The 26,581-nt window shown below is 36.3% G+C and overlaps 1 protein-coding gene across 2 annotated transcripts; it reads right to left on the bottom strand.

The window, feature by feature from the left end:
- Window positions 1-1,452: 1,452 nt before the first annotated feature.
- On the bottom strand, window positions 1,453-21,058 carry LOC18439798 (selenoprotein O). Of its 2 annotated transcripts, XM_020670819.2 has the most exons (9): window positions 20,732-21,058; window positions 16,310-16,419; window positions 11,146-11,202; window positions 10,714-11,013; window positions 9,016-9,263; window positions 8,079-8,385; window positions 3,258-3,531; window positions 2,124-2,274; window positions 1,453-1,997 (listed from the first exon to the last, which is right to left on the bottom strand). In XM_020670819.2, exons 1-8 carry the CDS (start codon window positions 21,047-21,049, stop codon window positions 2,131-2,133), a joined length of 1,758 nt encoding a protein of 585 aa, XP_020526478.1. In that variant the 5' UTR covers window positions 21,050-21,058; the 3' UTR covers window positions 1,453-1,997; window positions 2,124-2,130. The 2 variants fall into 2 exon arrangements, with proteins under 2 accessions (XP_020526478.1, XP_006850019.2); XM_006849956.4 differs by lacking the exon at window positions 2,124-2,274.
- Between the last annotated feature and the right edge of the window lie 5,523 nt (window positions 21,059-26,581).

The following is a 26,581-nucleotide window of genomic DNA, read 5'->3' as shown; positions in this document are numbered from 1 at the left end:
GTAAATACTCATATTATGGTTTGTATATAGTTTGATCATATATTTGTATTATAAGTAAATAATCTCAAATGGTGGCAATAGATAAGAGACGCTAAGGGATCAACCTATCCATAGAAAAATAGCAAGAAGAATTCACTTTCCAATATGACATTTCCTCCGGCACTCTGATGCAGCTGCTACGAAAGAACTCTTTAAGGAGTCTCAGCAGTTACTTGGAAGGACGGTAGAAAACAATTGCCTGGAGCAATGCCCCCATACCTAGCTCTCCTCCACCTGGATTCCACCACCTATGGGCATTCTTTTCCGCACCCTATAGTTACCCTTCTCCCCACCTCCAATCCTGTTCACTAGTTTTTTTGGGTAATTCAGTGGAGAAGATAGGCCCCTACCCTTTTTTTCAGATTGTTTCAGAGTTAGGTTTGTTTTTTGAAGGTGTTAATGAGGTAGTATAAGAGAGAAAAGAATCGACTACATGGTGACTAGGGTGTCGGGGTGCTACCGCCACGACCCCAGTCCCTTTCCCATTGCGACCTAAACAAGCTGGAACCTTAGCCCTATTGAGAGATCAGTCCATTTCATTAGGAAATTCAATTTGGGAAAAAAAAATTTAGCGCAAAGTGGCGCAGATGAAATCTCTTCACCCAGTAAGTCCCCATGACCGTGCCAAATCTCTCTCATTGAATCCCTAAGAATTCAGACCACTAAAACCCGACTTTAACGTCTGTCCAATGTTTCTTAACTGAACTCCAAGAGGAATTAAGCTACCGTAATTTCAGCTCCAACCTCTATATCCAATGTCTCTAAAACAAACTCCAGGAGCAACCAAGCTACTGTAATTTCAGCACAAACTTTAGATGATACCGTGTGCAGCCAAGACCTCGAATGGCTGGAACTCAAAATGTCCCCTTTTTTTTGAAAAAAAAAAAATGCTAAACAGGGTTTCACCATGTTTTGGAAGTTACAAGCGCGATGCACTATAGTGGCACCCTTAGCCAATGCATCTGCCTCTCCATTCCGCTCTCTATGGATATGACTAAACAGCACTTGACATCCTTGCTGAGCATACAGGATCTCATCTCCATCGTGTTTTCTCGTGTTGCATATACCAGTTGATAACATTCAAAGAATCTCCCTGTATCATCACCCTCAGTAAATTTCTTCCAATCTGACAGCTCCAAACTTAACTGCCCGCAGCTCAGCCTCATTGGCTGAACAAAGATGTAACCTGCCCTGATATGTCCATAAATTGTCCCCTTGACTGGAATTCAAGATATCATATTATAACATTAGGCCACCCTTGCCTGGAGTCCGTTCCATGTGGTCAAATATTCACAAAATAAAGAAAACCGCAACTCAAATTTACTCAAGAGAGAATTTTCTTAATTTGCCAAATAAAACCCACAACCAAAATAAAGGGAGTATCAACTCAAGCTTGATGAGCAAAAAAATTCATGGCCATCAAATCAATATGAATTTCTTATCATTTCCTTTTTAACTATTCTATATTGAATCAATGTCATGACAACACCAAGAAACTCATGACTCAAAAGCACGAGGTGAACAACACATTCATCACCACAAAACCCAGTAGGGAAAATCTAAGATAAATGCGTCTAAGACAACGGCTGTTTATTTACATCAAACTTACATTTATACCTCTTTTCTGTAACGACTGACAACTTTTTTTACTTCTTTCACTTTTTCCTCTTTTTTTTTTTTTTCTTCGCCTCTTAGCAATTACCTCATGAAGAGCAAGAAAGCATGCAAACACCTGGCCGATAAGCCCATGCAGGGGGGAGGCGAGCGTACTTTTCCATCCCCTCTTGCTCATCGTAAGGCCTCTCCATCACTTTCAAGAGCCTTCGCACTTCACTATAGTCGCCTTGCTCAGCTGCATCTATGGCACTCTGACACAAGTAATTCCGTAAAATGTATTTAGGGTTCACGGAGTCCATTTGTGATTTTCTCTCTTCATCTGCCATGCCACTTTTGCTCAACTGTGTAAATACAAAGCAAATATTAACAATGACGATGATGTTAACTACCTAGTTTATGGATGACGATATGCCTAAGTATGATGCCCGATGCAATAAACAAGCAATAAATACTGAGATGAGAACCACCTTGAGCCTAAGTATGACCATGGTTGGTGATGATGAACATGACAACACTGGCAACTTGTGCCCAATTGTATAAAAGGTGGGCAATAATAATGAACGTAACAACCACAAGCATGATTATGACCAAGGTTGATGATGAGAAAAGAGCAGAACCCTGTAATGAGCATGATGAGATAAAACAATAAAAATGATGTTCCAGATGATGACAGCTGCAAGCATGACTATGACTACAGTAATAAGACGATGATAACCAAAGGTTATGATACACACAGCATCCCCAAATGCAACTATAAGGACAGGCAACCAATTTGCTGAGTTAATTAAGAAACTAACAGGCACTTGGGCAGAATGCAAAGCAACAGTTTTACGGGTAGAAACTAACAGCAATAACAAGAAACCTTTCTTTGTGCAAGTAGTTAGTTGCAATGGGGCCGGGTGGCCGGGCCCTAAAGAACTAGGGCCTAGGCCTAAAATGTGGCGCGAGGACCAGGCAAAGACAGGCCCGGTCTGGATTGGCTCAGCCTGGCCCTTATTTCTTTATCTTTTTTGCATGGTTTTTCTTTAGTTTCACCCGGCCGGGCCGGGCCCTGTTAGGGCTAGGGCTAGGGTCCGGCTTGGGCTGGCCCTCAGAGGAATAGGGCTGGGCAAAGTCCAGCACTGGCCCAGTCCAGCGCAGGCCCGTTGCCAGCCCTACAAGTAGTGATATCCTCCGATAAAGAAAGGGGTAGGATTACAAAAGGAAGCAACACCTGAACCCAGTACAAGGAATTTCAAATTTGTTGGGCCATCGGCCACCAAGTCCACTTCTCTCTTTCCAAGAAATACACCAGCTTCACTACCCATTTTACATGGGAATACATCAACTAATGGAATGTAGATATAAGTTTGTACTCTCAACAGAAAGACCAACAGAGAAAAGAACCATGCACATGGGCAAGCAAGTGCCATGACTAACTTCATTTTTCTTTTATTTGTAAATCAATGCATTCAAGGTAATTGAGCGAGTGGAACAGTGTTCTGCCGGTTTCCTCTTTCAAACAAGTGAAGTTAACAGCGAAGTGAAGTCAAACTGACAAAAAGACAACAACCATCCCTTTCAAGACCCATGATTTTTGAAGTATAAAAAAGTTGTAGTACCTCCAATATATATGATTGCACCCAGCTAATCCATGCTTCTTTACGCTCCCTGCCGATATCCAGCAAAACCGCCTTAAGTGGAACAAGCAGTTGATCTTCCGGAATGGTGAGATCAGCTTTGATATTTGAGAGGGAACGAAAGAAATTTGTGTAGTCAACTTTATCAACTGCCATGTTGTTGAGAAGCATGCTGATCAATGGCTTGTTATATTTGGGCAAGCCCAATTTCCTGGTCATTACAGACTGGTACTCATCCATGAACTTGGTGCCATATCTGTTGCAGTTAAAAGACAATGTACCCATCACAACATACCCTGGTAAATTTTGCCTTTTGAAGTTAGATACGATTTTAGTTTTAACCAATGTTTGAAAACCTTGATTGGTTGGTTAAATCAATCATCCTAGAAACCGGTCCAGATCAGCGAATTGGTGATCCAATTTGGTTGATCAGCCGATCCGGCTTTTAAAATTTTTCAAAAAATTGCTAAAATTTCTCAAAAATCTAATTTTTTTCAGGTTTCAAAAAAAAAATGGGGGTATTGCATTTGGTTTTACATTATTTTACCTAAAATGAATAAATACTAAGAACTTGTCTCATGTCTTGGGTGTTTGTGCTACATTCATTCACAGTCAAAATGAAGTTTTATATGCAACTCATTGCAATAAAATTGATCTAAAAGAGTATAAAATTATCCATAAATTATATGATTATCATGTATCAATATAGTGATTTGAAATTCGAGTTATTTCATAGAATGACACTCCTTATTGAGCTCTCTAACTACAACAAACTTTCCCTAAACAAGGAAATAGTTGTAAGTTATATAAGTTACCAATTTGTAAACAATGGAGTCTCAAGATTTTGCTATGTTTCCGGAGAGGGAATAAGTGATCGAGATTGATTTGGGTACAGCAAATGCTAATAAAAAGAAGTGTTTTATATTATCATAATTATAGCCTTTTTCCAATTAATTGGGGTCGGCTACACGAATCTTGATCCACTATTATGCTCTATTAAAGACCACACCCTTAGTGAGGCCATAAGTCCACATATCTTTTCGGACTACTTCCAACCACGTCCTTTGGGCCTACCCCTTGCCCTTTTCAATCCTCCACATGTACTAACTCGCACCTCTTAACAGGTGTTGTACTGAGTCGACACCACACATGGCCAGCCCATCTAAGTCTACTCCCCTCTCATCTTATCGCCTATTGGTGCCACACCTAAATTTTTTTCGAATAGCTTCATTTCGAATTCTATTCCTTCTTGTCTTGCCACTCATCCATCTCAACATCCTCATCTCCGCTACACTCATTTTATGGGCATCTTGTTTTTTGTCCGCCCATAGAGTAAAGTTGGTCTCACAGTTGTCCAATAGAACATGCCCTTGAGCTTCATTGGTATGCAGCGATCACATAAAATTATAATTGCACATCTCCACTTCGTCGAACGCGCTATAATTCAATGTGAGACATCTTCCTCAATCTCTCCATTTTTATGGATTATCGACCCAAGATATCGAAAATCCGATCTTTTTTGTACTTCCTGACCACCAATCTTAACTACTTCCCCGTTTCTACCCCTAATATTACTAAACTTGCATTCCATATACTATGTCTTAGTCCGACTAATTTTAAAACCTTTGGATCCTAGAGCATCACTCCAAAGTTCTCTGTGTGTCATCATTTCGGGTCTCATTGATCAATACTATGTCATCTGCGAAGAGTATGGACCATGGTACCTCATCCTATAAGTGCCTAGTTAAGTCACCCATAAAGAGGTACGAGCTCAATGCTGGCCTTTGATTAGACCTATTGTCACTGAAAACTCACCCGTCTCTCCACTAGTTGTTCGTACACTAGTTACCGATCCATCATACATATCTCTCACCAAGTCGATGTAGTGTCTGGAGATTATTTTCTTTTCCAACATCCGCCAAATCAAATCTCAAGGTACTCTATCCTAAGCTTTCTTTAGATCAATAAAGACCATGTGGAGGTCTTTTCCCTTCATCCTAAACTTCTCAATCAGTTGCCTAAGTAGAAAAATAGCTCGGTTGTTGACCTTCCTAGCATAAAACCAACTTCATTTTCTGATACACTTGTTTCATACCTCAGTCGTTGCTCAATCACTCTATCCCAGAGCTTCATAGTATGGCTCATAAGCTTGATCCATCGATAGTTTGCACAATTTTGTATGTCTCCTTTGTTCTTGTGAATAGGTACCACAATACTTTTCCTCCATTCGTCTAACATTTTCTCTGTTCTCAACACCTTGTTGAACAGCTTCGTCAGCTAGTCAATACCAATCTCCCCCATGCACTTCCAAACTTCTATCGGGATTCCATTTAGTCCTAAAGCCTTTCCTATCTTCATCATTTTCAAAGCTTCTTTCACTTCCAACATCCTAATCCTACGAATATATCTATGACCTCCGCCTTCATTTATACTAAAAGCTCCTTCATTTATACTAAAAGCTCCTTCTACCACCATGTTCCCATTGTATACAAAAGCTTTTATATATAAGCTTTTGTATGTAAGCTCTTGTATAAGCATTTGAATGTAAACTTTTTTTTATAAGCTTTTATATACAAAAGCTTATATAAACGGTTATATAAGCTTTTGCATAAATGTTACTACCTTGTAAGCTTTTGTCTAATGACTTTATATAAAACTTCTATATAAAAGTATTTATATAAAAATAAATTTTTTATATAAGATTTTCTATAAATGTTACTAGCTTATGCTTCTATAAGATTTTCTATATATGTTAATAGCTTACACGGAAGCTTTATAAAAAATTGGAGTTAATAGTTATGTAAGCTACATAGAAACATTTTATATGAAAAAAAGCTTTATATTCTGGAAATCGCTTATCGACCCACCAATTTTGTAGGTTAAACATATATCAATATTTTGTGTAAAAAATTACAGTTGTTAAATGAGTAGAGCTCTCCTGCCATTTCATTGTTTAAGGTGATAATTTGACCAAAAGTTGATTGAAAACAAGAGGAAAGCTTTCAGTCAATAGTATAAGCTATATACAAATGCTTTATATAAAATAGCTTTATATTAGAGTGTTAAAGCCTTGTACTATAAATGTTACTAGCTTATAAGCTAATGTATAAATGTGTTTTATTTTTTGGAATGTACAAAAAATTGCTCCCTCATCCAAGGCAGAGCACCCACTCAAGGTGGGTTATACATAGTTATGTACAAAGTGGTTCAAAAGACGAATGCTATACAGCCCAGAGGCTTACAAGAAAGAAACCTGCAGCTAAAAAATCTATACAGCCCAGAGACTTGCAAAAAAAGAAAAACGCAACTCAAAAAGGTGCAAAGTGGGTTTCAAAGGGGGTTCTCACAGAGTGCGCTCCTTCCCTGGCTAGGCCTCTATATAAATGTTAACATTGTTGTATAAATGTATAAGCTTTTTGTATAAATGTTACTAGCTTATAAGTTTAAGTCCCACATCAAGGAAATGTGAGAAAATATTGAGAGGCAAGACAATATAAAAGTGGTTCACTCTACCACTTCATGTCCCTTGCCTAGGCCTGTGGCTGCCCCCATTGCACATACCAGGGGTAGGACCATCTCTCTTAATGAGATTGGTCAAGAAAAAGATAAAATTTTGAAAGAACTTAAAAAGAATGAAAAAATTATTAAAAAAATGTGGGAACCGGATCGCTGCTTTAAGTCCCTTTTTTTGTAGGAAGAAATTATTTTGGGAGAGACGGGTTCACCACTTGAAGTGCTGGACTCAACTTTAACTTGAAAAAAATTAAGTGTTATATAAAGTGCCGAACCCATATGACACTCAACAATTTCTTTACAACTAAAATGATTCCGAGCCGCCGTTGGAGCAAACTGTCCATTTGCTCCCTTAAGCAAAACCCAACCTATGGCTATTTTTAGGGACCCAAACATGGGAATGTAACACTTAACCTAGCAACCAAAATGAAAAAAATAAAAAAATAAAAAATAAAATACACTCGGAGCCTGAAAAAATAACATCCTAAATTAACGGTACACTAGTGTTTAAAAAGTCGGATACGGCCGCCTAGAAACCTAGGCAGGCAACTGTTTGTGCTTTTGGTTTGTGGGAGTGAGTACATTTAGAATAGTGTAAAGAGAAGATGGAAGGGTACGATTATAAATTTCACCAACAAAAATGGGGTCAATTTCGAATGTATAACTTCATTCTCAAAGTGCAAATAAGGGAGAAAAAAGACAAAAGAGAAGAGAGGGTTTCTACAATCTTAATGGCATTCATGGTTTTTCTTATTGTTTCTCTCCCTTAATCCTTCTTTTTTCGCACACCGTGCACATTATTTATGCAAGGGAGAAAAAGGAAAGAGAATGAGAGAGAGAGAGAGATGAGAGGCTTCCTTCAATGTTAATGGCAGTTGGTGTTTTTATTCTCGAGACTGTTTCTCTCTCGAACCATGCCTTCCACTTCTTCTTTTTACTTTTTTCTACTTTCTTTTAAAAGGGGCTTGCATATTTTTTAAAAGAATTTAAGGTTTTCTTTTAAAAGTGGCATGCGTATTTGCCTGAATTCACTCTGAATTCCTTACACAACAGTTTAAACCATGATAAAAATTTCAAAAATTAAACACTTTGGGCCAAGAACCTTATTTCTATATCCGGCTGCATGGAAGTAACTCATCTCATACACGATGTTTCAAGTTCAAGCCCATGGGTAAAATTGAAGGCTCTCGCAACTGCAACCTTGATGTTGTGGATTCAAATCCAGAATGAAGTTCAAATCACCAGTCAGACCAATCCAAAGAATTCTCCAGTCTTAGAAGAAACACATACCTTTCCATGGCATAGTTTGATTCCTCATTACTGATCAACTGGGCAGCAGATAAAGTTGCAGTGAACTGAGCAATATTCCAGAGCCCAACATCCGGTTGGTTTGCAAAACAGTATCTCCTTCCAGGCAAATCAGTTGTGTTTGGGGTATAACTAGGATCAAAGGCATCCAAGAACCCAAAAGGGCCATAATCAATTGTGAGTCCAAGAATGCTCATGTTATCCGTGTTTAGAACACCATGAGTGAAGCCCACACCCTGCCACTGAGCAACCAAGAGGGCAGTGCGCTCAGCCACTTCAACCGCCCAAGCTGATAATACAACAGATAGAAAAGTACAAATGTATTAGTAAAGTTCCTGTCAAAGCATGGAAAACAAGAAAAGAGTAGAAGAAAGAAAGAGGGAAAGAGCCTTAGAGCACATGATTGGACCACCTAGGTGTGACCTCCTTTAATTATGATCTACCCAATCTTCCTTGAAAAAAGCTACAACAACTCTAATCTTTTCAACATGACCAGAATGTGCTAAAGTTGTTTAATTACAACATTGCATACAATGTATGAAGTTGCATTTTATTTTATTTTATATTTAAGTTACTTGCAAATATTGATCTTTTTCTTGTATTGTTCCATTAAATGACACAAATATACAATTCTAATTCTTGATGACAAACATGTCTGAAGTTCTTCATAATATTTCATTGTGTATATGGCCTTTAGTATCATGCCTTTTTATTATTATTTCCTTCGTTGTATTTCTTTCATACAACATTTCAAAGAACTATCCCACTTGTTTTGTTCATGTTTGTACTTCACATACCCACATCATCAATTAGTTTACATGCACTGTGGACTTGCAGAACAGAAAAATAATCTACATCCATGGTAAAGGAAATAAATGAAACCTAGGGAACTACTAAGAATCAAAATCAAACAAGTCACCTGCATACTTGTTTGATGTCAAATCCACTGTGGAGGCTCCGTTTCCTTCTGCTTTGAAGGATAAACTATCACTCTTACTCAAATTCTCAAGATGGGGGAAGTGGTGGCGGATGGTGTAGTCCGCTAAGACACGAACAATTTCCAGGTCTTCTTTGCCTCTTGTGGCATGTATCTGGTATGAACCAAATCGCAAAAAGGACTGAGACACACGGCAAACAATGGCTCCTGGCTCCTCTTTGGGGTTACCACTGCAAGAAATCAGAAATTAATCAGTATGAATCAGGATTCTAGGTGTGCTTCAAAACAATTGGTATCATTCAACAACATAAGCACTGACCCATATATTCCTACTGCTAACAAATATAACATATTATCAAGGAATAAGTTTTATACAAGGTATCAACCTTATACTATTAAAGAAAGGTGCATCTCAAAAATCATCTAGAAGAGAGAGTTCTGTGTTGGAAAGCCCTCCAATTGATCATCTCGACCTCGAGGGATATGAATCTAAAGAAAAAAAAAATTCAAGTCCTAAAAATAGTTTATCTTTTAACAAGTTATCTGGACTGTCTATTTTCAAGTGTTTATAGATCTGCTCAATCTATACCATTTTTGGAATTTTAAATTTCATAACTAGAGATGAAAATAGAGTTTCAAGCCATTATAAGCTTTTTGAAACTACATCTCCAAGCAAAATATAAAGTTGCACCTTACTTCTATAGTATAAGGAGGGCACCTTATAAAAAAACCTCACCCTATTATCAACGAGATTCTAAGCAGTGTTTTAAAATGCAGCTGCATAGCACTGTATGCGGCCCCATCATGTGCTATGCAGCTTGAGGTGCCTATGCGCTTTTTAGGCATGCGCCCGCATATGTGGGCACATCCCTGCCCAAGCGAGTGAGCGAAAATAATGCCCACAAGCATGGGCAGTTAGGTAAATCCCCCCGCCCCGACCTTTTTTTCTTTTGGGGGGAGCAAAACCCCCAAAACCCAAAAAATAGCCATAGTGGTGGCTATTTTATCATAAAAAACAGTTCAAAAAAAAAAAAAAAAAAAGGAGGCAAAAGTTTTGGATATTTCTGATAGTATGATGTCCTCTATAAAGTTACTTTCAGGCTTCTAGTCTCTATTTTCTAATTGTCTTCTATCAGGGGGATTTAGAGTCTCCAACAGCAAATAATATTGGAGTTAACGAATAAATTACTACCAACTATCTCATAAATCACCTCCATATTTTTTTCAAGCATGAACCTATTTTTTATATTTTTAGAAAAAAATTTATGTTTATTGCCTGCATCAGGGTGATGCGCCTACATCTGAACCACATTGAGCCACATGGCCGCATCAGCGCCCCTGACCACATCCCGCATTTTAAGACGCTAATTCTAAGCATAAAGCTAAAGACACTAAATCAAAAGGGCACACATTAAACTTCATAGATTGTACATTTTATTGACTTCAATCCAAATAATCAAGAATCCAAATCGATTGATGATGTGAATCATTATGTTCAAATAACTGAACTGGTATAAGCTCAATGTATTCTTTTATCAAACTGGTTGATAGTTCAGTTAAACCTAGATTACTTCAAAAATAGTATCAAACTGGCCAATAGTTCAATTAAACCTAGATTACTGCAAAAATAATATCAAGTAGCTGAATATATATGACCCAGGAAAAGAAGAAATAGCATACTCATAAAACATGTCGCGGGTGACACTCTTCCCCGTTGTGACAAGACAAAGTGCACGTGTAGTTGCGACTCCCAGGCTGTGCATGGCTTCACTACACAGGAATTCACGGATGCTGCTGCGCAAGACTGCAAGCCCGTCAGCAAAGCGGCTATATGGGGTCTTCCCAGCACCCTTAAGTTGCAGCTCCCATCTTTCACCTCTCGAATTCAACACCTCACCAAGGGTTATGGCTCGACCATCACCCAACTGGCCAGCCCACATGCCAAATTGATGCCCTCCATAGCACTGTGCATAAGGCAGCCTGACAAAAAAGAGAATTAGTATAGAGCTAGAAAAAGGAAAAAGACCATTGGTCCCTTAAAATTCTATTTTTTGTTCTTTAACATAAATGTCCATTCAAAGACAGATTTAAGACCCAACCACGTCCACTTACCCGCCAATCAAAGGTGACATCCCAGAGAAAAAGAGTGGGAAATCTGGTCTTTCGAATCTGTAATATTAACCAAGAATGTCAACCAAGACTATAGTCAATAACGATATTGGAGGAAAACACGAAAAATGGAAATAATGGTAGGAAAATAATTGTAGAAGAAAACAGATACTTTAATGACAACGAAAAACATAAAAGAGCTTCAGACTATATGATAGGAAGTTAATTGCCAGTAAAAAAATATATTGGCACATGAAAGTGAATGAACAAGCATATACTAGTCCACACCAACCAGCACATTGTTTGAGCATCCAATCATTTTGACTAATAGCAGGTATGCTCCTTTGCAATGTGTACGGACCATGTGCATGCATTAAACAATCTACCGCACAATCAAGCATTGCCCATGCATTGTTGAACTAGGAAGTAAAACATCAAAGAAAATCTTTCCAATATAACTTAGCAGTATCTACAACAACAAGAAGTCCATGACCATCACTCACGCCAACAATTAACTTTGTGATATCCACACAGCATGAATGCAATATATTTAAGGGGAATTTATCAAAATACACCTCAATTTCAACTATTTAACATTTTACTGTTTCTCTACTATTCCAACTCAGAACATGTGTATTTTGATGGGTATTTTTAAATTAAATCAAAACAGATAGGTAAAATGTCAAATAGTTAATATCTGAGATGCATTTTGACAAATTTCCTTATATTTAATTTGATTGCTAAATGCTAACTGCTTGAATTTTTCATTTTTATGATCCATTTTCACATAGAATTTGATTATTTCTCTAGGTGATATTTATTACCATGGCAAGTACAAGAACATTTACCCATAGATAAAAGAAATGGTTAATTTTGATTATTTACTTTTGAAAGTTGATTTTGGTAATTATTTTATTTGTACCTTTTTAACAAAATAACTCATATGTATAATTATTTTAATTTATACCTAATGCCTATCAAGAGAGCCAAGTCTCTGCCCTATTGAAACCGCATGGGTCAGCAGGAGCAAAGACGGTGAGGACGATGGAGCTTTTGTGTGACTTGCAAAAGCCCTTGATCCTCCCTTGAGCAACAATCAAAGTTAAGATTTGTAGCAGCCAAGGGAGGTTGGGACAAAATTTGAGGAAATCAAGGTCAAGGGACTCTACTCCAGCTTATAGTTCTGCATTGTTGGCCCAAGTAAAACTGATAAAATCCCCCAAAATCCTTTCCTTGCCACTGCCCATGTCAAAATCAGGTGTTTGATCTGCTCCTAATTTTGAGTGCCTCAGAATACTTGCCCTGAAACATTCTTCGATTATGGTCAGTCAAAGTGAGCATCTAAACCAACTTTCACAGGAAAAACCCTTTGCCAGCATCAGAGGGGAAGGCTTCAGCAGCTCATCTGTGGAAGCTGGCAAGCACAGCTTAACCCGAAATATTGAATGAACTGTGACCAGATTGTTGAAGCCATCTTACATTGGAGAAGTAAATAGTTGAGTAATTCAGGCTGCTCTTTGCGCAGCATGCACCTGTCAGGGATTCCCCTACTATGTAGATTATAGATGGTTAGCAGCTTGTCAAGCACAGCCAACAACAGAAAGATCAGGGACTTGCCAGGCATTCGGGGGATTGTGTAAGCACTTTGTAGAAAGATTTGGTTTCTCGTGTAAGATTCCTTCATTGCAGCAGCTTTTTTCTTTTTAGGTAGTTCAGTGGTAGGATTCGAACTTGGGAAGTTCGTTGAGATTGTTAACTCTTAAACAATCAAGCGCAAGCCCAGTGAGCTTGCCATTTGAATCTTCCGTTTCAGCTAACTTGTTATTCTTTAGGTCATGCGAAATTATTGTACATTCAAGTGGATTCAAATAAGTGTTTGCAAAATTGAACAGGAACGGTTAACCGGAAATGGGCCCGGAATCGATTTAACAGGCCTAACCGGTAAACCGGCCGATTCAACCGCTTCTAACCGGGCAAGTCCCGAACAATCAAAAAAATATTAAAAAAAATGAAAAAGATACAAAAATAATATATTAAAATATGAAAAGCATATAATAAAACAAAACACACTCAAATGAAGTTGAAAATTAATCCAAAAAATGTATTTTAACGAATCAATTTGTGCCTAGGGGTATTTTTAAAAGTTTTTGAAAAAGATGGGAAAATATAAAAGTGAATATCTTTTTTTTGATAACTCCATAAAAGTGAATATAAATGACCAAATTTTCTTTTAATACTTACCATAATGTAAATAATATTAAAATAGAGTTAAAAAAATCAACTTAACCAACTCTTTTTTTTTAAAAGAAAATGAAGAAGAAATTAAGTTATATATAATATAGGGCCTTCTTTTTGTCAACTAAGTAGTAAATGGCGTTAAAAGTTTCTGAAAAAGATGGGAAAATATAAAAGTGGGTATCAATGACCAAAAAAAATTTTAATCTTTACCATAATGTAAAGAATATTAAAATAATGTTAAAAAAAAATCGACTTGGCCAACTCTTATTTTTAAAAGAAAATGAAAAAAAAATAAGTTATATATATAGGCCCTTCTTTTTGCCAATCTTGTAGTAAATGGTGTATTGGTAACAAGGTCTAATAATAAAAGACTTCTTTATAAAATGTTTTGAGTTCGATTCCGGTAAGTAGGTAATTTTTGTTTCGAGTTCGATTCCGGTGGGTAGGTAATGTTTTTTAAACCAACAAAATGGATTCTTAAAAGAAAAGTAATTTTTTTGAACCTACGAAATGAATTCTTAAAAGACAAGGTAATTTTTTGAACCAACGAGAAAGGATTCTTAAAAGAAAAGTAATTTTTTTGAACCAAGGAGAAATGGATTCTTAAAAGAAAAGCTGCTGGCGACAGGATTCGAACATGATTCACGTGAAACTTCAACATCAAAGCTAACCAATAAGCCATTCTAATACATTTGATATGAATTTGAAGTAATATTCTATTTAATGTTTAAAATACCGGTTGATCACCAAAGCCGCCCAAAACCGGAACCGGCCACCGATCTAACTGGGAGGTAAGTGGTTAGATCGGCCGGTTTTGCGAACACTGATTCAAATAAAGAAAGGACTAGACACATCACTGTGAAGCTAGAAATTCAGTGACTTGACGTAGTCATCCTCCCATCCTTCTTCACCTACCCACACCACTTTCTTAGTTGCCTTCCACTGTACACCTCAAATGCTTTCCTAATAGGAGATCCAAATTCTCATACATGAAGCAACCCTCTGCGCATAAATCCTACCGAGGCTTTCTGACAAAATCTCAATGAACTTTGATCGCATCTCCTCTCATTCTGTCCCATCAACAACCATCTTGGACATGAAAATCCCTAGCTTCCAAAACCTCCTAACACAATTCCACCAGGTAAACTTCTTAGCATTCTCTCCAGATCCTAGCTCAACCACCTCCAACAAGGAAACCAAAATCCAAGCTTTCATGCATACTAGAGACTAACTTGCTATACCAACTAAATTGGCTGAACAAAGGTTACAGACGTCTTGAAGCTTTTGATCACCAAGAATAATGAATGACAGTCCTAATCAGGCCACAAAAGGGATTCCAGATTGCAACAACCACCTTGCAGTCTGTCCACTGGTTTGATTGATATAATGGCGATCATCTAAGAAGCCAATGATCCCAGCCATTGCACCTCTTAAATCAAAATGTGAAAGACATTAGGCACAAATTTCCAAAAAAATTGAGATTTATGAAAGCCATCTGATCAATTCCAACTTACGAGGTGTATGAGTTTCAAACACCGCCAAATCCACCCACCCACACCCCAGCCCCCCGCCCCCCCCAAAAAAACACAAAGGAAAAAAACACAATGAGTGAAAAGGGCAAACAACAAAACTAATTTCCTAGGAATGGGGTTGAGGTCAAGGTGGTAGCACCACCTATGACTCAGCTACCGGTCCCGGTTTCCATTCCTACCAACACTAACCCCTTTCAAAAACTACTGACGGTTTCCAAAATTGCTAACCAACTACTAACGTTTAGAACAAAAAAACACAAAACTGATTTCCGTTTCTCTCAACAAATGCACCCACAGCTCTTCTGTCAAACAAGATCCTCCCATTGCCAAGATGTCAAGACTTGCCTCGTCTGCTACAACAGTTCATGACTAAACAACCACGCAATAGGCAGAGTTTCTATACATGAATGTCTCAGCCCCAGCCTTAATTTCCTTGTTTCCTCAATCCAACATTCCTTACATTTCTTTTATATAAAAGTCCCTCATTTTAACTCTTGACCATCTTCTACTCTTCTTCTTCCACAACATCTCTTACTCCCTCCTTAGTTTACTTCCACTCTTTCTACGAGCAATCTCCAATAATCTGTCATATCCTACAATTCTTTAATTCAAAAAAGAAACTTGCATCAACAGGTGGTGCTTCCCCCACAACTATGTCAAAGAAGCAATCTATAATATCATAATCAGCACCAAAGTAGCATAGATCAACAGGCAAGCCTGCTATAGCAAATGTTGTGGCACATAATTAAGGCAGTCACCAAGAAACATGAAAATAGTTATGCAGTTGACTATATCTTATTCAACTCTAGTGCCCAGAGGCTACATCGGACAAATTAATATACTAGCCACAATGTGAAGATGAACAGTGGGCCTATATGTAATCTAACACGTCTATCTGATGTCCGGACATACATTTGAAGCTTCACAGACAAAAATGGCCACATCATCAAGAATTAATAGGAGGTAATCTGGAAGAAGTCTTGCATTTATAGCTCAGGTGCAGGTGACTGCCAACTTACAACTTTAGAATTCTTCTGATAGATAATGATGTAAGCATGTTACATCAAGGCCCGCAGCTAAATTATCTGCGTCATTCAATTAAAGGATGATCAATGGAGCTATGGTTTCGAAAACTGCTGAGTTGGGGCATATATGGCCTTAAACTCAAACAATCAGATTCTGCCTTACATCGTAGACTCTAAGGGAGATGAACGAAACAGAAAATTCTTGTGAAATTTTCCATAGATGGATCCATCTGGAACACATTCCAACAATGTATAAAATGAGAGAACTAAAACTATTGAAATATCATGACTAATCATCGCACATTCTTTTAGAAAAAAAACGCTTCTTAATATACCATCACTTTCACCGTCAAGGAAGCATCAAGCACTTACTCCTTAGGATCCAAATCCAGTAACCCGGCAACTGACTCAGACCACACCACAAGCTCAGGATTATCCACTTCAACCGATGGTGAAACCTTTGTATAACATGCATGCAGTACCTGCAAAGTAATGAAGCAATGCAAGAAGCACATCTGTAAAAAGTTGGAAATGACCTACAATGAATAAAATCTTCCACATATTATCGTAAAAAAAAAAGGTAAAATTCTTACAAGTTTTATAACTTAAAATACAATAAAAGAAAGACAGATATGCCTTATATTAAGGCCACCAAGCATAGTAAACAAATTACTCGTAAAACCTCCATATGGCTCAAGATTAAGGTAAGTTAGGTATCATATCAAAATGCATTCTGCCTTTCTTTCAGTTTAATTTTCATTCATAAAATTATGTGTTTGTATCCAAGCCAAAAGAAAGTAGCCACCCCGAAGAGTGGTGCATCTGTCTCCAAATACATACAAAGTGAAACACCCGATTTTCATGTGAGCAAACCCTCAAGTACATAGCCTTCAATCATAGTAGCTTTCTAAGCTCCTAGCACTTCTTTTTTTTTGATATAAAAGTCCCCACTTTTTCAGATGGAGAACAGAGGGAGATCTAGGTTCTAGTAGAGAGGAAGTCCTATTCATCAACAACCACTGTTTTACAAACACAAAGTCCTATAATCAGCTACCAGTACCTTCTTTTAATACCAAGCGAGAGAGAGAAGAGAAGAGGACAGAGAGACAGAGAGACAGAGAGAGGCTACTAACAGTTAATCTAAACCCTAAACCCTAGACCACCTTTCCAATAACCAGGGTCCAGGGAGCAGCAGCCATCCACTCCCCAACCACAAACTGTACAATATGTCTTACCCCTTGGAGCACTCCTTCAATGAGAGTAGCAGCACACCAATTCTATTAAAAAAATTAAAGACATAGAGTGACACTAATAAAAATCAGGGTTTATTAAATTTTTATTTTTTATTTTTTTATTTTAGAAAATATATTATTTGATATTTTAGTTTTCTTTAGGGTTATTATTATCTTCTTTAGTTGTAGAGATTTAAAGGGTAGAGTGGTAAATTCTCTATGGGAGTTGGATGTGATAGATTTGGTTTTGACGAGAGATTGCATGGGTGTAGGAGAGGTGAAAGGAAGAGAATTTGGTGATTTGGTAAATAGTTGATCTTGTGGAAAGATCTTTTGGGGTGGATTCCCTTGCAAACCCAGAGAAAGGGTATAATAATCTCTCAAACTTTTATTTTACTTTTAGTTTTTGGTTTGTTACTATTTCTCCCCGTATTAGTTAGTATCAGGGCAAGTAAGATCCAGCTATTGCAATGCCACCGAAAGCTAATCCTGCTATGGATGATCGCCTGGGAAAAGTTTTAGAAAATTTGACCAAAAGCACGTAGGATGTTTGAACCGAAGTTTGTGAAATGAATCAACGGTTACAACGGTTGGACAATACTATTATTTAAGAAGGGGTGCTCACAACCATGAAGATCCGACACTAGATTTCGTCGTAGAGATGAATAGAGGCCCACGACTAACTAGGGTTGCCGATCTTGAATGTGACAATCACATTGGGATGCAAGATACATGATCTGAGGAGCAGCCACATGATCATGATCTTGACATTTAGCTTGATTTTCCCAAGTTTTAAGAGGAACTTGAAAAAGCAAAAGAAATCACGATTGAGCCCAAGATCCCAATGTCCTACTTCAAGATAAGCATGAAGTAATTGATCAATCGGTTTATTAATGAAAAAGTATCGAGATGCACGGTAGGATTGCATCACCAACTTTTGAAAAGGCCTTTAAACGATTTGAGTTCTATAAGCCCAAGGTCGAGCTTCTCCCAACCTGGGGAGAATATGATGCAAATAAAAATCAGGGTTTTCTAATTTTTTATTTTTTTATTTAGAAAAGGTGTTATTTGATATTTTAGTTTTCTTTAGGATTATTATTATCTTCTTTAGTTGTAGAGATTTAAAGGGTATAGTAGTCAATTCTCTATGGGAGTTGGATGTGATACATTTGGTTTTAATGAGAGATTGCATGGGTGTAGGAGAGGTGAAAGGAAGAGAATTTGGTAATTCAGTAAAAAGTTGATATTGTGAAAATATCTTTTGGGGTAATTCCCTTGCAAACCCAGAGAAAAGGTATAATCTCTCAAACTTTTATTTTATTTTTATTTTTTGGTTTGTTACAATTTCTCCTTGCATCATAGAGAGAACATGAATTCCTTCCCATCATACTGAACTCTTCAAAACAAAGCCAAATCTCACTCCCCAAATCCCATAGAGATGCTTGTCAGTCTATTGGGGTACAATTGGTCATTCAGTGGTCATCCTGATACCTCCTTGACACCTAAATGTAACAGTAAATTATTCACTATTCTAATAAAATTTTATGATCAATCAAAAAAAAAGTAGCTCCTAAGTCCCGACACTTCACCACAACTTTTCCACTTACAAGTTAAGATCTTAGTGTCCTACATAACATACTGACCTGACCTGACATGACCTGGCTCCACAGGCAGACAAATTCCAACAGAAAAAAAATAAAGAAAACACAAAGAGCACAACATCATCGTCATCATACTCACCTCTCCAATACAAATCCAAATCTCACTCCCCAAATCCCATAGAGATACCTATAGTTGATAAGGGTACAATTAGACATTCAGTTGTCATCTTGATACCTCCTTGATACCTAAATGTAACTGTAAACAATTCAATATTCTAATAAAATTCAATTAAAATCATCAAAAAAAGTTAAGTAGATCATGAGTCCCGACTCCCGACACATTACACAACCTAGCTCCACAGGCCCTCTTACTCCAAACTCAAACGCATATTCACTAAAACTCCGAAGGCTTTCTTTATTAAATCTGACTCTCCAATTCCCAGATAATGTTGATCTATTGGAAACCAAACACGCCTACTGTGGTAGGTGAATTCCATTTGTCTTGCTCCTCCATCCCGCGAGAAGTCAATTTGGAGCTTGACAAGCAGATCACGAGTTAATCTAAGGCTGCCGAGCATAGCAAGTAGGTGCAATAGCCATTGAGGAATTTAAGAGGTGCATTATCCACAGCGAAATGTCAAAACAACGATCCAAGCCCCAATTCAGAGCACCTTATTTTTCCATGCAACAAGAATTGTAGTGACCTCTCTACATGTATCCTCTCTTGAAAAAACTCACATACAAAGGGAGAGATTTAGAATGGAGGAAGGTGACACATACATGGGGTAACACCTCCTCCTAGTCAATTTGATCCATTTCAATGACCATTGTGCTAGTTTGGGACAAATTAAACTTTTAACCAGAGGCTTCTAAGATGAATTTTGCCATGAATCTAAAATCCAGAACATGCTATACACAGGAATCCCCAAATTGAATCGTATCATGAACGCAGTAGATACTAGATACAAATTTTTACGAACTGGGGTTGGGAGAAAGCACTAAATCGATAACAATTAAGCTCTTGCACTAAAGATCATAGTAAGAGAACCGACCAAGGTGGTCACTCAGAAATGATACAAAGGCATTTCATGATTAGAAGGTTTCATTGACCCCAAATTCAAAAGTATACATCAATAAAACAAGACATACATAGATTCAAAAATAAGACAAGGCATTTGTATTTTGATGACCTTTCATTTAATATATCAAGGAGTATTCGTTGCTAAATTGAAAACAAATCACCAAATCCGAAAATGCTCAAAACATAAGTATTACTGTGGAAACTCAAAACATAGCTATATTGGCATCAAAATGTTAACTTAGGTTCACCTCCCCGTCTCCTAGAGCCATAAAATACCAAAGAAGAAATCAAATGAAATAAAATATAGTGCCATTTGATTAAATTTATGAAACCATAAAAGATAGGAAAAGATAATTCATGCCAAACTTCCTGATAAATTCAAAAGGGGGAGAGAAAGAGAGAACAGACAAATCCATCAAACGCTTAACAAAGGCATCAACCAATCTGGCAAGAAAGTTACGTATCTAAGAAACGAATAAGGAAAGGCATCAATTTCCATAAAAATTCTAATGTGCCATAGATCTCTAATCGAGTTTCCAAGCCGGTGAAAGCATATAGTGATTAAATACTTTCAGATGTCGTCCCATCAAAACATAAGCAATTTTGCCAAAACTGCTAAGGAACTATATCCTCTCTCTCTCTCTCTCTCTCTCTCTCTCTCTCTCTCTCTCTCTCTCTCTCTCTCTCTCTCTCTCTCAAATATGTATAGTGGACAGAGAGCGAAAGTGGGTGAGTTACGAGAAAGAGAGAGAGAAGGAAAAATGGAGACTGGATGAGCTACGAGAGAGAGAATTAGCTTGGAAGAGAAAGGAGGGGGGAGAGAGAATAATAACTGAAGAGAGAGAGCCAGAAATGAAGAGGGAAGAGAGAGAGAGGCGACCTGACGAGGTGGACCATCAGTTCTCTGATCACCAGGCAGCTCGCGCACGAACGAATTGTCCCAATTAAGATCCTCAAGACTCCTCCTCATAGCCATGGCCGGAGATTTGGAGGGACTGCATTTTCTGGCATCTTCCATGCCCGAAATTTCGACCCTCTCTGCAAATTCCGTCGAAAGGTTGTCGGAATCAAGCGACATGGCTTTGCATAACACCCTAGGATTAGATCGAGGGAGGAGAGAGAGAACGCGCGGTTTTAGAGAGAGAAAGGGAGAGAGGGTCAAGCGAGGAGAGGAGAAGGCTAATATCTGGTTCAGCATAGCTGCGACGCCTGGGGATTTCAATGCGAGCCCTTTTTTCTCTCTCTAAAGTTGGTCAAAAAATACGCACCTCCTCTCTCTCTCTTCATTACAATTCCGTACTTTATTTAGAGAGAGAAAATATGCATCAAATGGATAAAGTCCAATCTTTCTAAGAGTATTTCTTTGGGCCCCAATTATTTTTGCACAACTAAGCTCTTCAAAGTAGAGATTAGAGACCAATTTTGAAATAATACAAAATTTAAAGGAAGAAGTTTCTGTAAGGCCTAGGCTTTGTAAAAATAAAGTAAAGCTTCACCTTGAATCTTTGCTCGGAAATCACTTTGAACATTAGAAATTTATGAGGTAACTCTAAAATCAATATTCAATACCAACTATGAAATTTGAAGATTAAAACATGGTGCAGAACTTACGGATCCGTGAACACTTACTTTTAGGGTGAAATGGATAGTTTAGATAATTTATTAAAATATATACTATTTTTAAGATTTGAAATCTTTTTTTTTTATTAACATAATTTTCAAAGTTGATATGATGGATTTTAAGATTTTTCAATGTCAGAATTGCAATTTCCGATGAGTTTTGAGGTGAGGCTTTACTTATTATGAAATGGTTGTAGCCCTATCAAACTATTTTCTATTTTATAATATAATACATCCAAATATTAAAGAAAAAAAAGTTATATAAGGTATTATTCATATACTATTGAAGTAAGATAAACCTTAAAAATCATCGATAAGAGAAACATTTGAAACCCTCCAATTGATTAACTCGACCTTGAGATGTATGGATGTTAAGAAAAACAATTTTAAGATTTTAAAAAAATATATATTATAACAATTTTTTTGTTTTTAAAGACATGTCTAACAAGTTATTGATCAATATTATAATATTATAACAAGTTATTGTACCATTTAAAAATTTTAAATTTCATGGTTAGGGAACACGATATATTTTCTAATCATCATGAGGTTTGGATACTATCTATATGAAATTTAGAGATGTTCCTTACTTCAATAGTATAAGGAGGGAACCTTATATAAAGGGCGCCTTATATAAACCTGACTTAGGACAAAAATAGAGAGTATCTAATTTCTACGTATATAAATTAAAGAGCAAGAGCTCCAAATTTCTTACCGTTAAAAAATAAGAGCTCAAAATTTCTTAAAATAATCAATTTTAGATGGAAAAAGGTTTACGTAGGCCGCCCTTTGTTTGCGACGGAAGTGCGGTTATGCACCCGCAAGAGCATGCTAAAAATAGTACTCGTTTCAATGGGAAGTTATTTGAGGTTTGGAATGGAATATTCAATGAAGAAAATTTGTTTCATGCTGTGGGGACCGCATTTTTATATTTATGGTCCCCGAGATACAAAGCATTCATTTTAAATATAGATGCAAATAGGTGGTTCCTCTAAAACAATTGAAGCTAACCATCTAAATGTTTTTTTCAACAAAATAATTATTTTTAGTTTTCAAAATTTATTTATTTATTCATATTCATGATCTCCATATTAGAGATTACATGTCTTTAAAGATTAGATCCAAAAATCCATCTCAAAAATAGATTTTTAAGAAGTGACTTTCTACATGGCCTCGTAGAAACCGTGTCTTTTAAAGAAATATATAGACTATAAATAAAAAAATAAAACATAACAAATTGGTCTATCTTTTTTATAATTTCCGCCTATAAATAGAGTATTTCGTATTTTCGAAAAAAAAAATTGAATCCCTACTTAATCACTCAAAATAAATAGAAAGCCGAACACCCTCTCTCTCTCTAAAATATGGTTAGCTCGCCTATTCAAATACGATGTTATTTTGAAAGCTGAACACCCTCTCTCTCTCTAAAATATGGTGAGCTCGCGTATTCAAAGATAATGAAGGTCCAACCTGTTCCAAACGCCTCATAATTGCATTGAAGTTTGGTCCAAGCCGTGAAACCAAAAAAGCCCGAGCCCCTCTCTCTCTCTCTAGAAGCCCGAGCCCCTCTCTCTCTCTCATGTGGTTAGCTCGCTCATTCAAAGATAATGAAGGTTCAACCTTTTCTTGACGCCTCAATAATTAGTTTAACAATGGGCCCAAACCTTGAAGCCAGAAGCCCAAGCCCAAACACACTGGCAGCTAAATGTTACAATTAAATTAATTTGTGCGACGATTTATAGATTTCTCATTGATCTCGTGACTGTTACAAATTAATTTCATTTCAATTGTCTTGCCCAAACTCACTAGTGGTCAAAGGATGAGGTTTGTATAAGGCCTAGGCTTTTGGAAAACAAAATAAAGCATGATCTTAAATTCTCATAAAAAAAAGTACATTATCAATTTCTAATACCGATAATAAAATTTAAAACTCAAAAAATGATACATTTGTGACATGACATTTGCATCATTTTTTATGACATGATATACTAGCAAATAAAAATTAAGGGAAAGTATTTTGTATGGCAACACCTTTATACAAGTAGTACATCAAAAATCCCAAGAACATGCAATCATTATAGAGGAAATTAAGCCAATCATCTTGATCTCAATGATCATGGATTTAAAAAAGATACATTTTAAACCCTAAAGCTAGTATCTCTTGTACTAGTTACTCCCAAACAATGCTATTATTCTACAAGAAATTAAGCCGATAATCTTAATCTCAACAATCATAAATTTAAAAAAGATACCTTTCATACCTTAAAAATAGTCTCCCTTGTACCAGTTTTAACATCCATCGTTTCAAATTGTCACACACCCCTACATATGCATTATTTTTAACCTTCAAATTCCATATTCAAAGGCAAAGATAGATTTGCATGCCGTCTCATGAACTTTTGATGGCAAAACGGCATTTTTGAGCGGGATGTAGCTCTACAAAATATGATAAAGCCGCAGTCATAAGAAAAATACAACATAAAATAAAATGCTCTATGTGGGACCTCAATTGATAAAGATTTAAGCATGATATGCATAAGCATTTAAATAATTGTTGAGTATTTGAATGGACAATGACCTTGTATTTGTTAAGGTTCAAGAAATAAGGAGTTTCAAAGTTCAAAATTTTTGCCCCACTCTAATGCAGAAATGTTTTGTCATCTTTTGTGGTGGGCAAGTACGTGTCTACTACACCCAAATAAAAGAAATATGTGTTTATTTATTATATGACAAAATTCACCATTCATAGCACGTGGTACAACCTTGTATCCTACATCATTGTTTTCCTAAACCATATTATTATTATTATTATTATTATTTATGGAAAAAAATTATACAAGGTTGCAACCTTAAAATGTAGAATTGCAAATACACCTAAAAAATCCGTCAAAAAATGTTGTTTTAGTGCTGAAAAACCTCATAATTGATCATCTTGATATCGAGATATAAAATATGAACAAAAATAAGATTTTGAATACAAGAAGTAGTGTATCTTACGCACATTGTCTAGACCGTCAATTTTCAAGATTTTCATATGTTTATAGATCTACTTGATTTTAGCTATTTTTGGAGTTTAAAATTTTATAATTAGATATGAAAATAAATTTTGAGGTAATCTTATGATTTTTTTACACCAAAATTACATATTATGATAAAATTTGGAGGTGCGTCTTAATTGGATAGTTTAAGGTTGAACCTTATAGAAACCACACCTCATTATGCATAGATATGTTTTTTTATTGGGAAAAGTTTATATAAGGTTGCAACCTTTAAATGTAGAATCATAGATGCACCTAAAAATATACCAACCATGTTGTTTTAATGTTAAAAAAGCCCTCTAATCAATCATCTCAACATCGAGATATATGAATATGAAAAAAAAAAAAAAAGTTCTTGACTCTCGGAAACAGTGCATCTTGCAACACATTATCTAGACCGTCCACTTTCAAGATTTTTATATATTTATAGATCTACTCGATTTTTACCATTTTTTTAATCTAAAATTTTCTAATTAGGTATGAAAATAGATTTTACGATAATATTAAGAATTTTTTATAGCAAAATTACATTTTATGATAAAATTTTAAGGTGCACCTTAATTGACTTGTTCAAGGTTGCAACCTTATAGAAACCACACCTTTTTTTATTTTTTATTATCATGAAAAGTTTAGATAACGTTTTACGTTAGCTTCCTACTTAACCCAACTCGTATCCTTGTTAAGAGAAATTTAAAATCCCCACCTTTATTATAACATGTGGGATTGTATACAATAAGACCATCTATCTTTGATACAAGGATGTCATAATTATTTATAATCATCTAATGTGATCTGATAGCTAGGGTGTATCACAAAGTTTGATAAAATTTATTTTGAACTTTGAGCTTGGTCATTGGAATAAATACAACCACCCAATTTCACATCCAATGATCAAGATTAATTATGACCACCTTGTACCAATGGCAAATGATTTAATTGTATACTTTTTTTTTTTCTTTTTTAAGTAGACTAGTGGGGAATACAGGCCCCTATCCATTGTTCGAAATAATTAATAGTTTTCGAATGCGTCAATGGGAATAGAAACCTTGACCGGTAGCTGAGGTTCAAGAAGTGCTACCACCACGACCTCAACCCCATTCCCAAAAGTGGTAAAGACAATGGGGGATTTGTGTCCCCTACCATTTGGTAAGAATGAAGTCAGAGACTTTACTATGGGGCTCGACAATACTACCGCTAAGGCTCCAGGTCATTCTTGATCTCATTGTATAGTTTTCCAAAACATATTACCATATGAAAATATTTTTAAACATTCGTTGTGAAAATTATGACTAGCATACCCTTAGAACAGGCCTTCTCTTTTTCCACGCTTATCCAGCTATGAAAAAATCGGATAGGTACTAAACACCTCATGCCAATAAGACCAAGGTAAAAGCGACATGACCAAAACCCACTGGTGAAATACAGTGCCAAGAAAATGAGGGGAAAGGTCGAAAAGGTCATGAGAGAGAAAACCCAAATTACAAATCAAAATAATATAAAGAGAACCCATTGTTAGGTGGCTTATCACAACATCGTGTGATTTTTATTTTTAAAAAGCCATATAAAAGAACGAAAAAGTTTATATAAGGTTGCAACCTTATATGTAGAACTACGGATGCACCTCAAAAATCCATCGGAAAATGTAGTTTTAATGTTGAAAAACCCTTTGATTGATCATCTCGACATCGAGATGTATGACCATGAAAAATAAAAAGATTTTAAGTCTAATAAATAGTGTATTTTACAACATATTATCTACACCATCCATTTTCAAGATTTTCATATGTTTATAGATCTACTTGATTTTAACTATTTTTTAAATTTAAAATTTGATAATTAGATATAAAAATAGATTTTGAGATAATCCTAAGGACCTTTTACATCAAAATTATATACAATGATAAAATTTGAAGGTGCACCTTACCTCTACAGCTACGGATGCATCTGTATGCTAACTGCACCCATAAAAGAAATAACCGTGTGTATGTAACTACTTCATCAAATTTGAGCAAAAAGCATATATCCATGCATTTTATGTTTAGGAGACCAGCAACAAGGTTTTGATGCAGTGG

This window comes from Amborella trichopoda, chromosome 3 (genome assembly GCF_054954075.1).
Source record: "Amborella trichopoda isolate Santa Cruz 75 chromosome 3, AtrichopodaSantaCruz75HAP2 v2.0, whole genome shotgun sequence".
Taxonomy (NCBI): Eukaryota; Viridiplantae; Streptophyta; class Magnoliopsida; order Amborellales; family Amborellaceae; genus Amborella; species Amborella trichopoda.
Note: the sequence above shows the minus strand (reverse complement) of the source record. Positions and strands in the feature narration are given on the sequence as shown.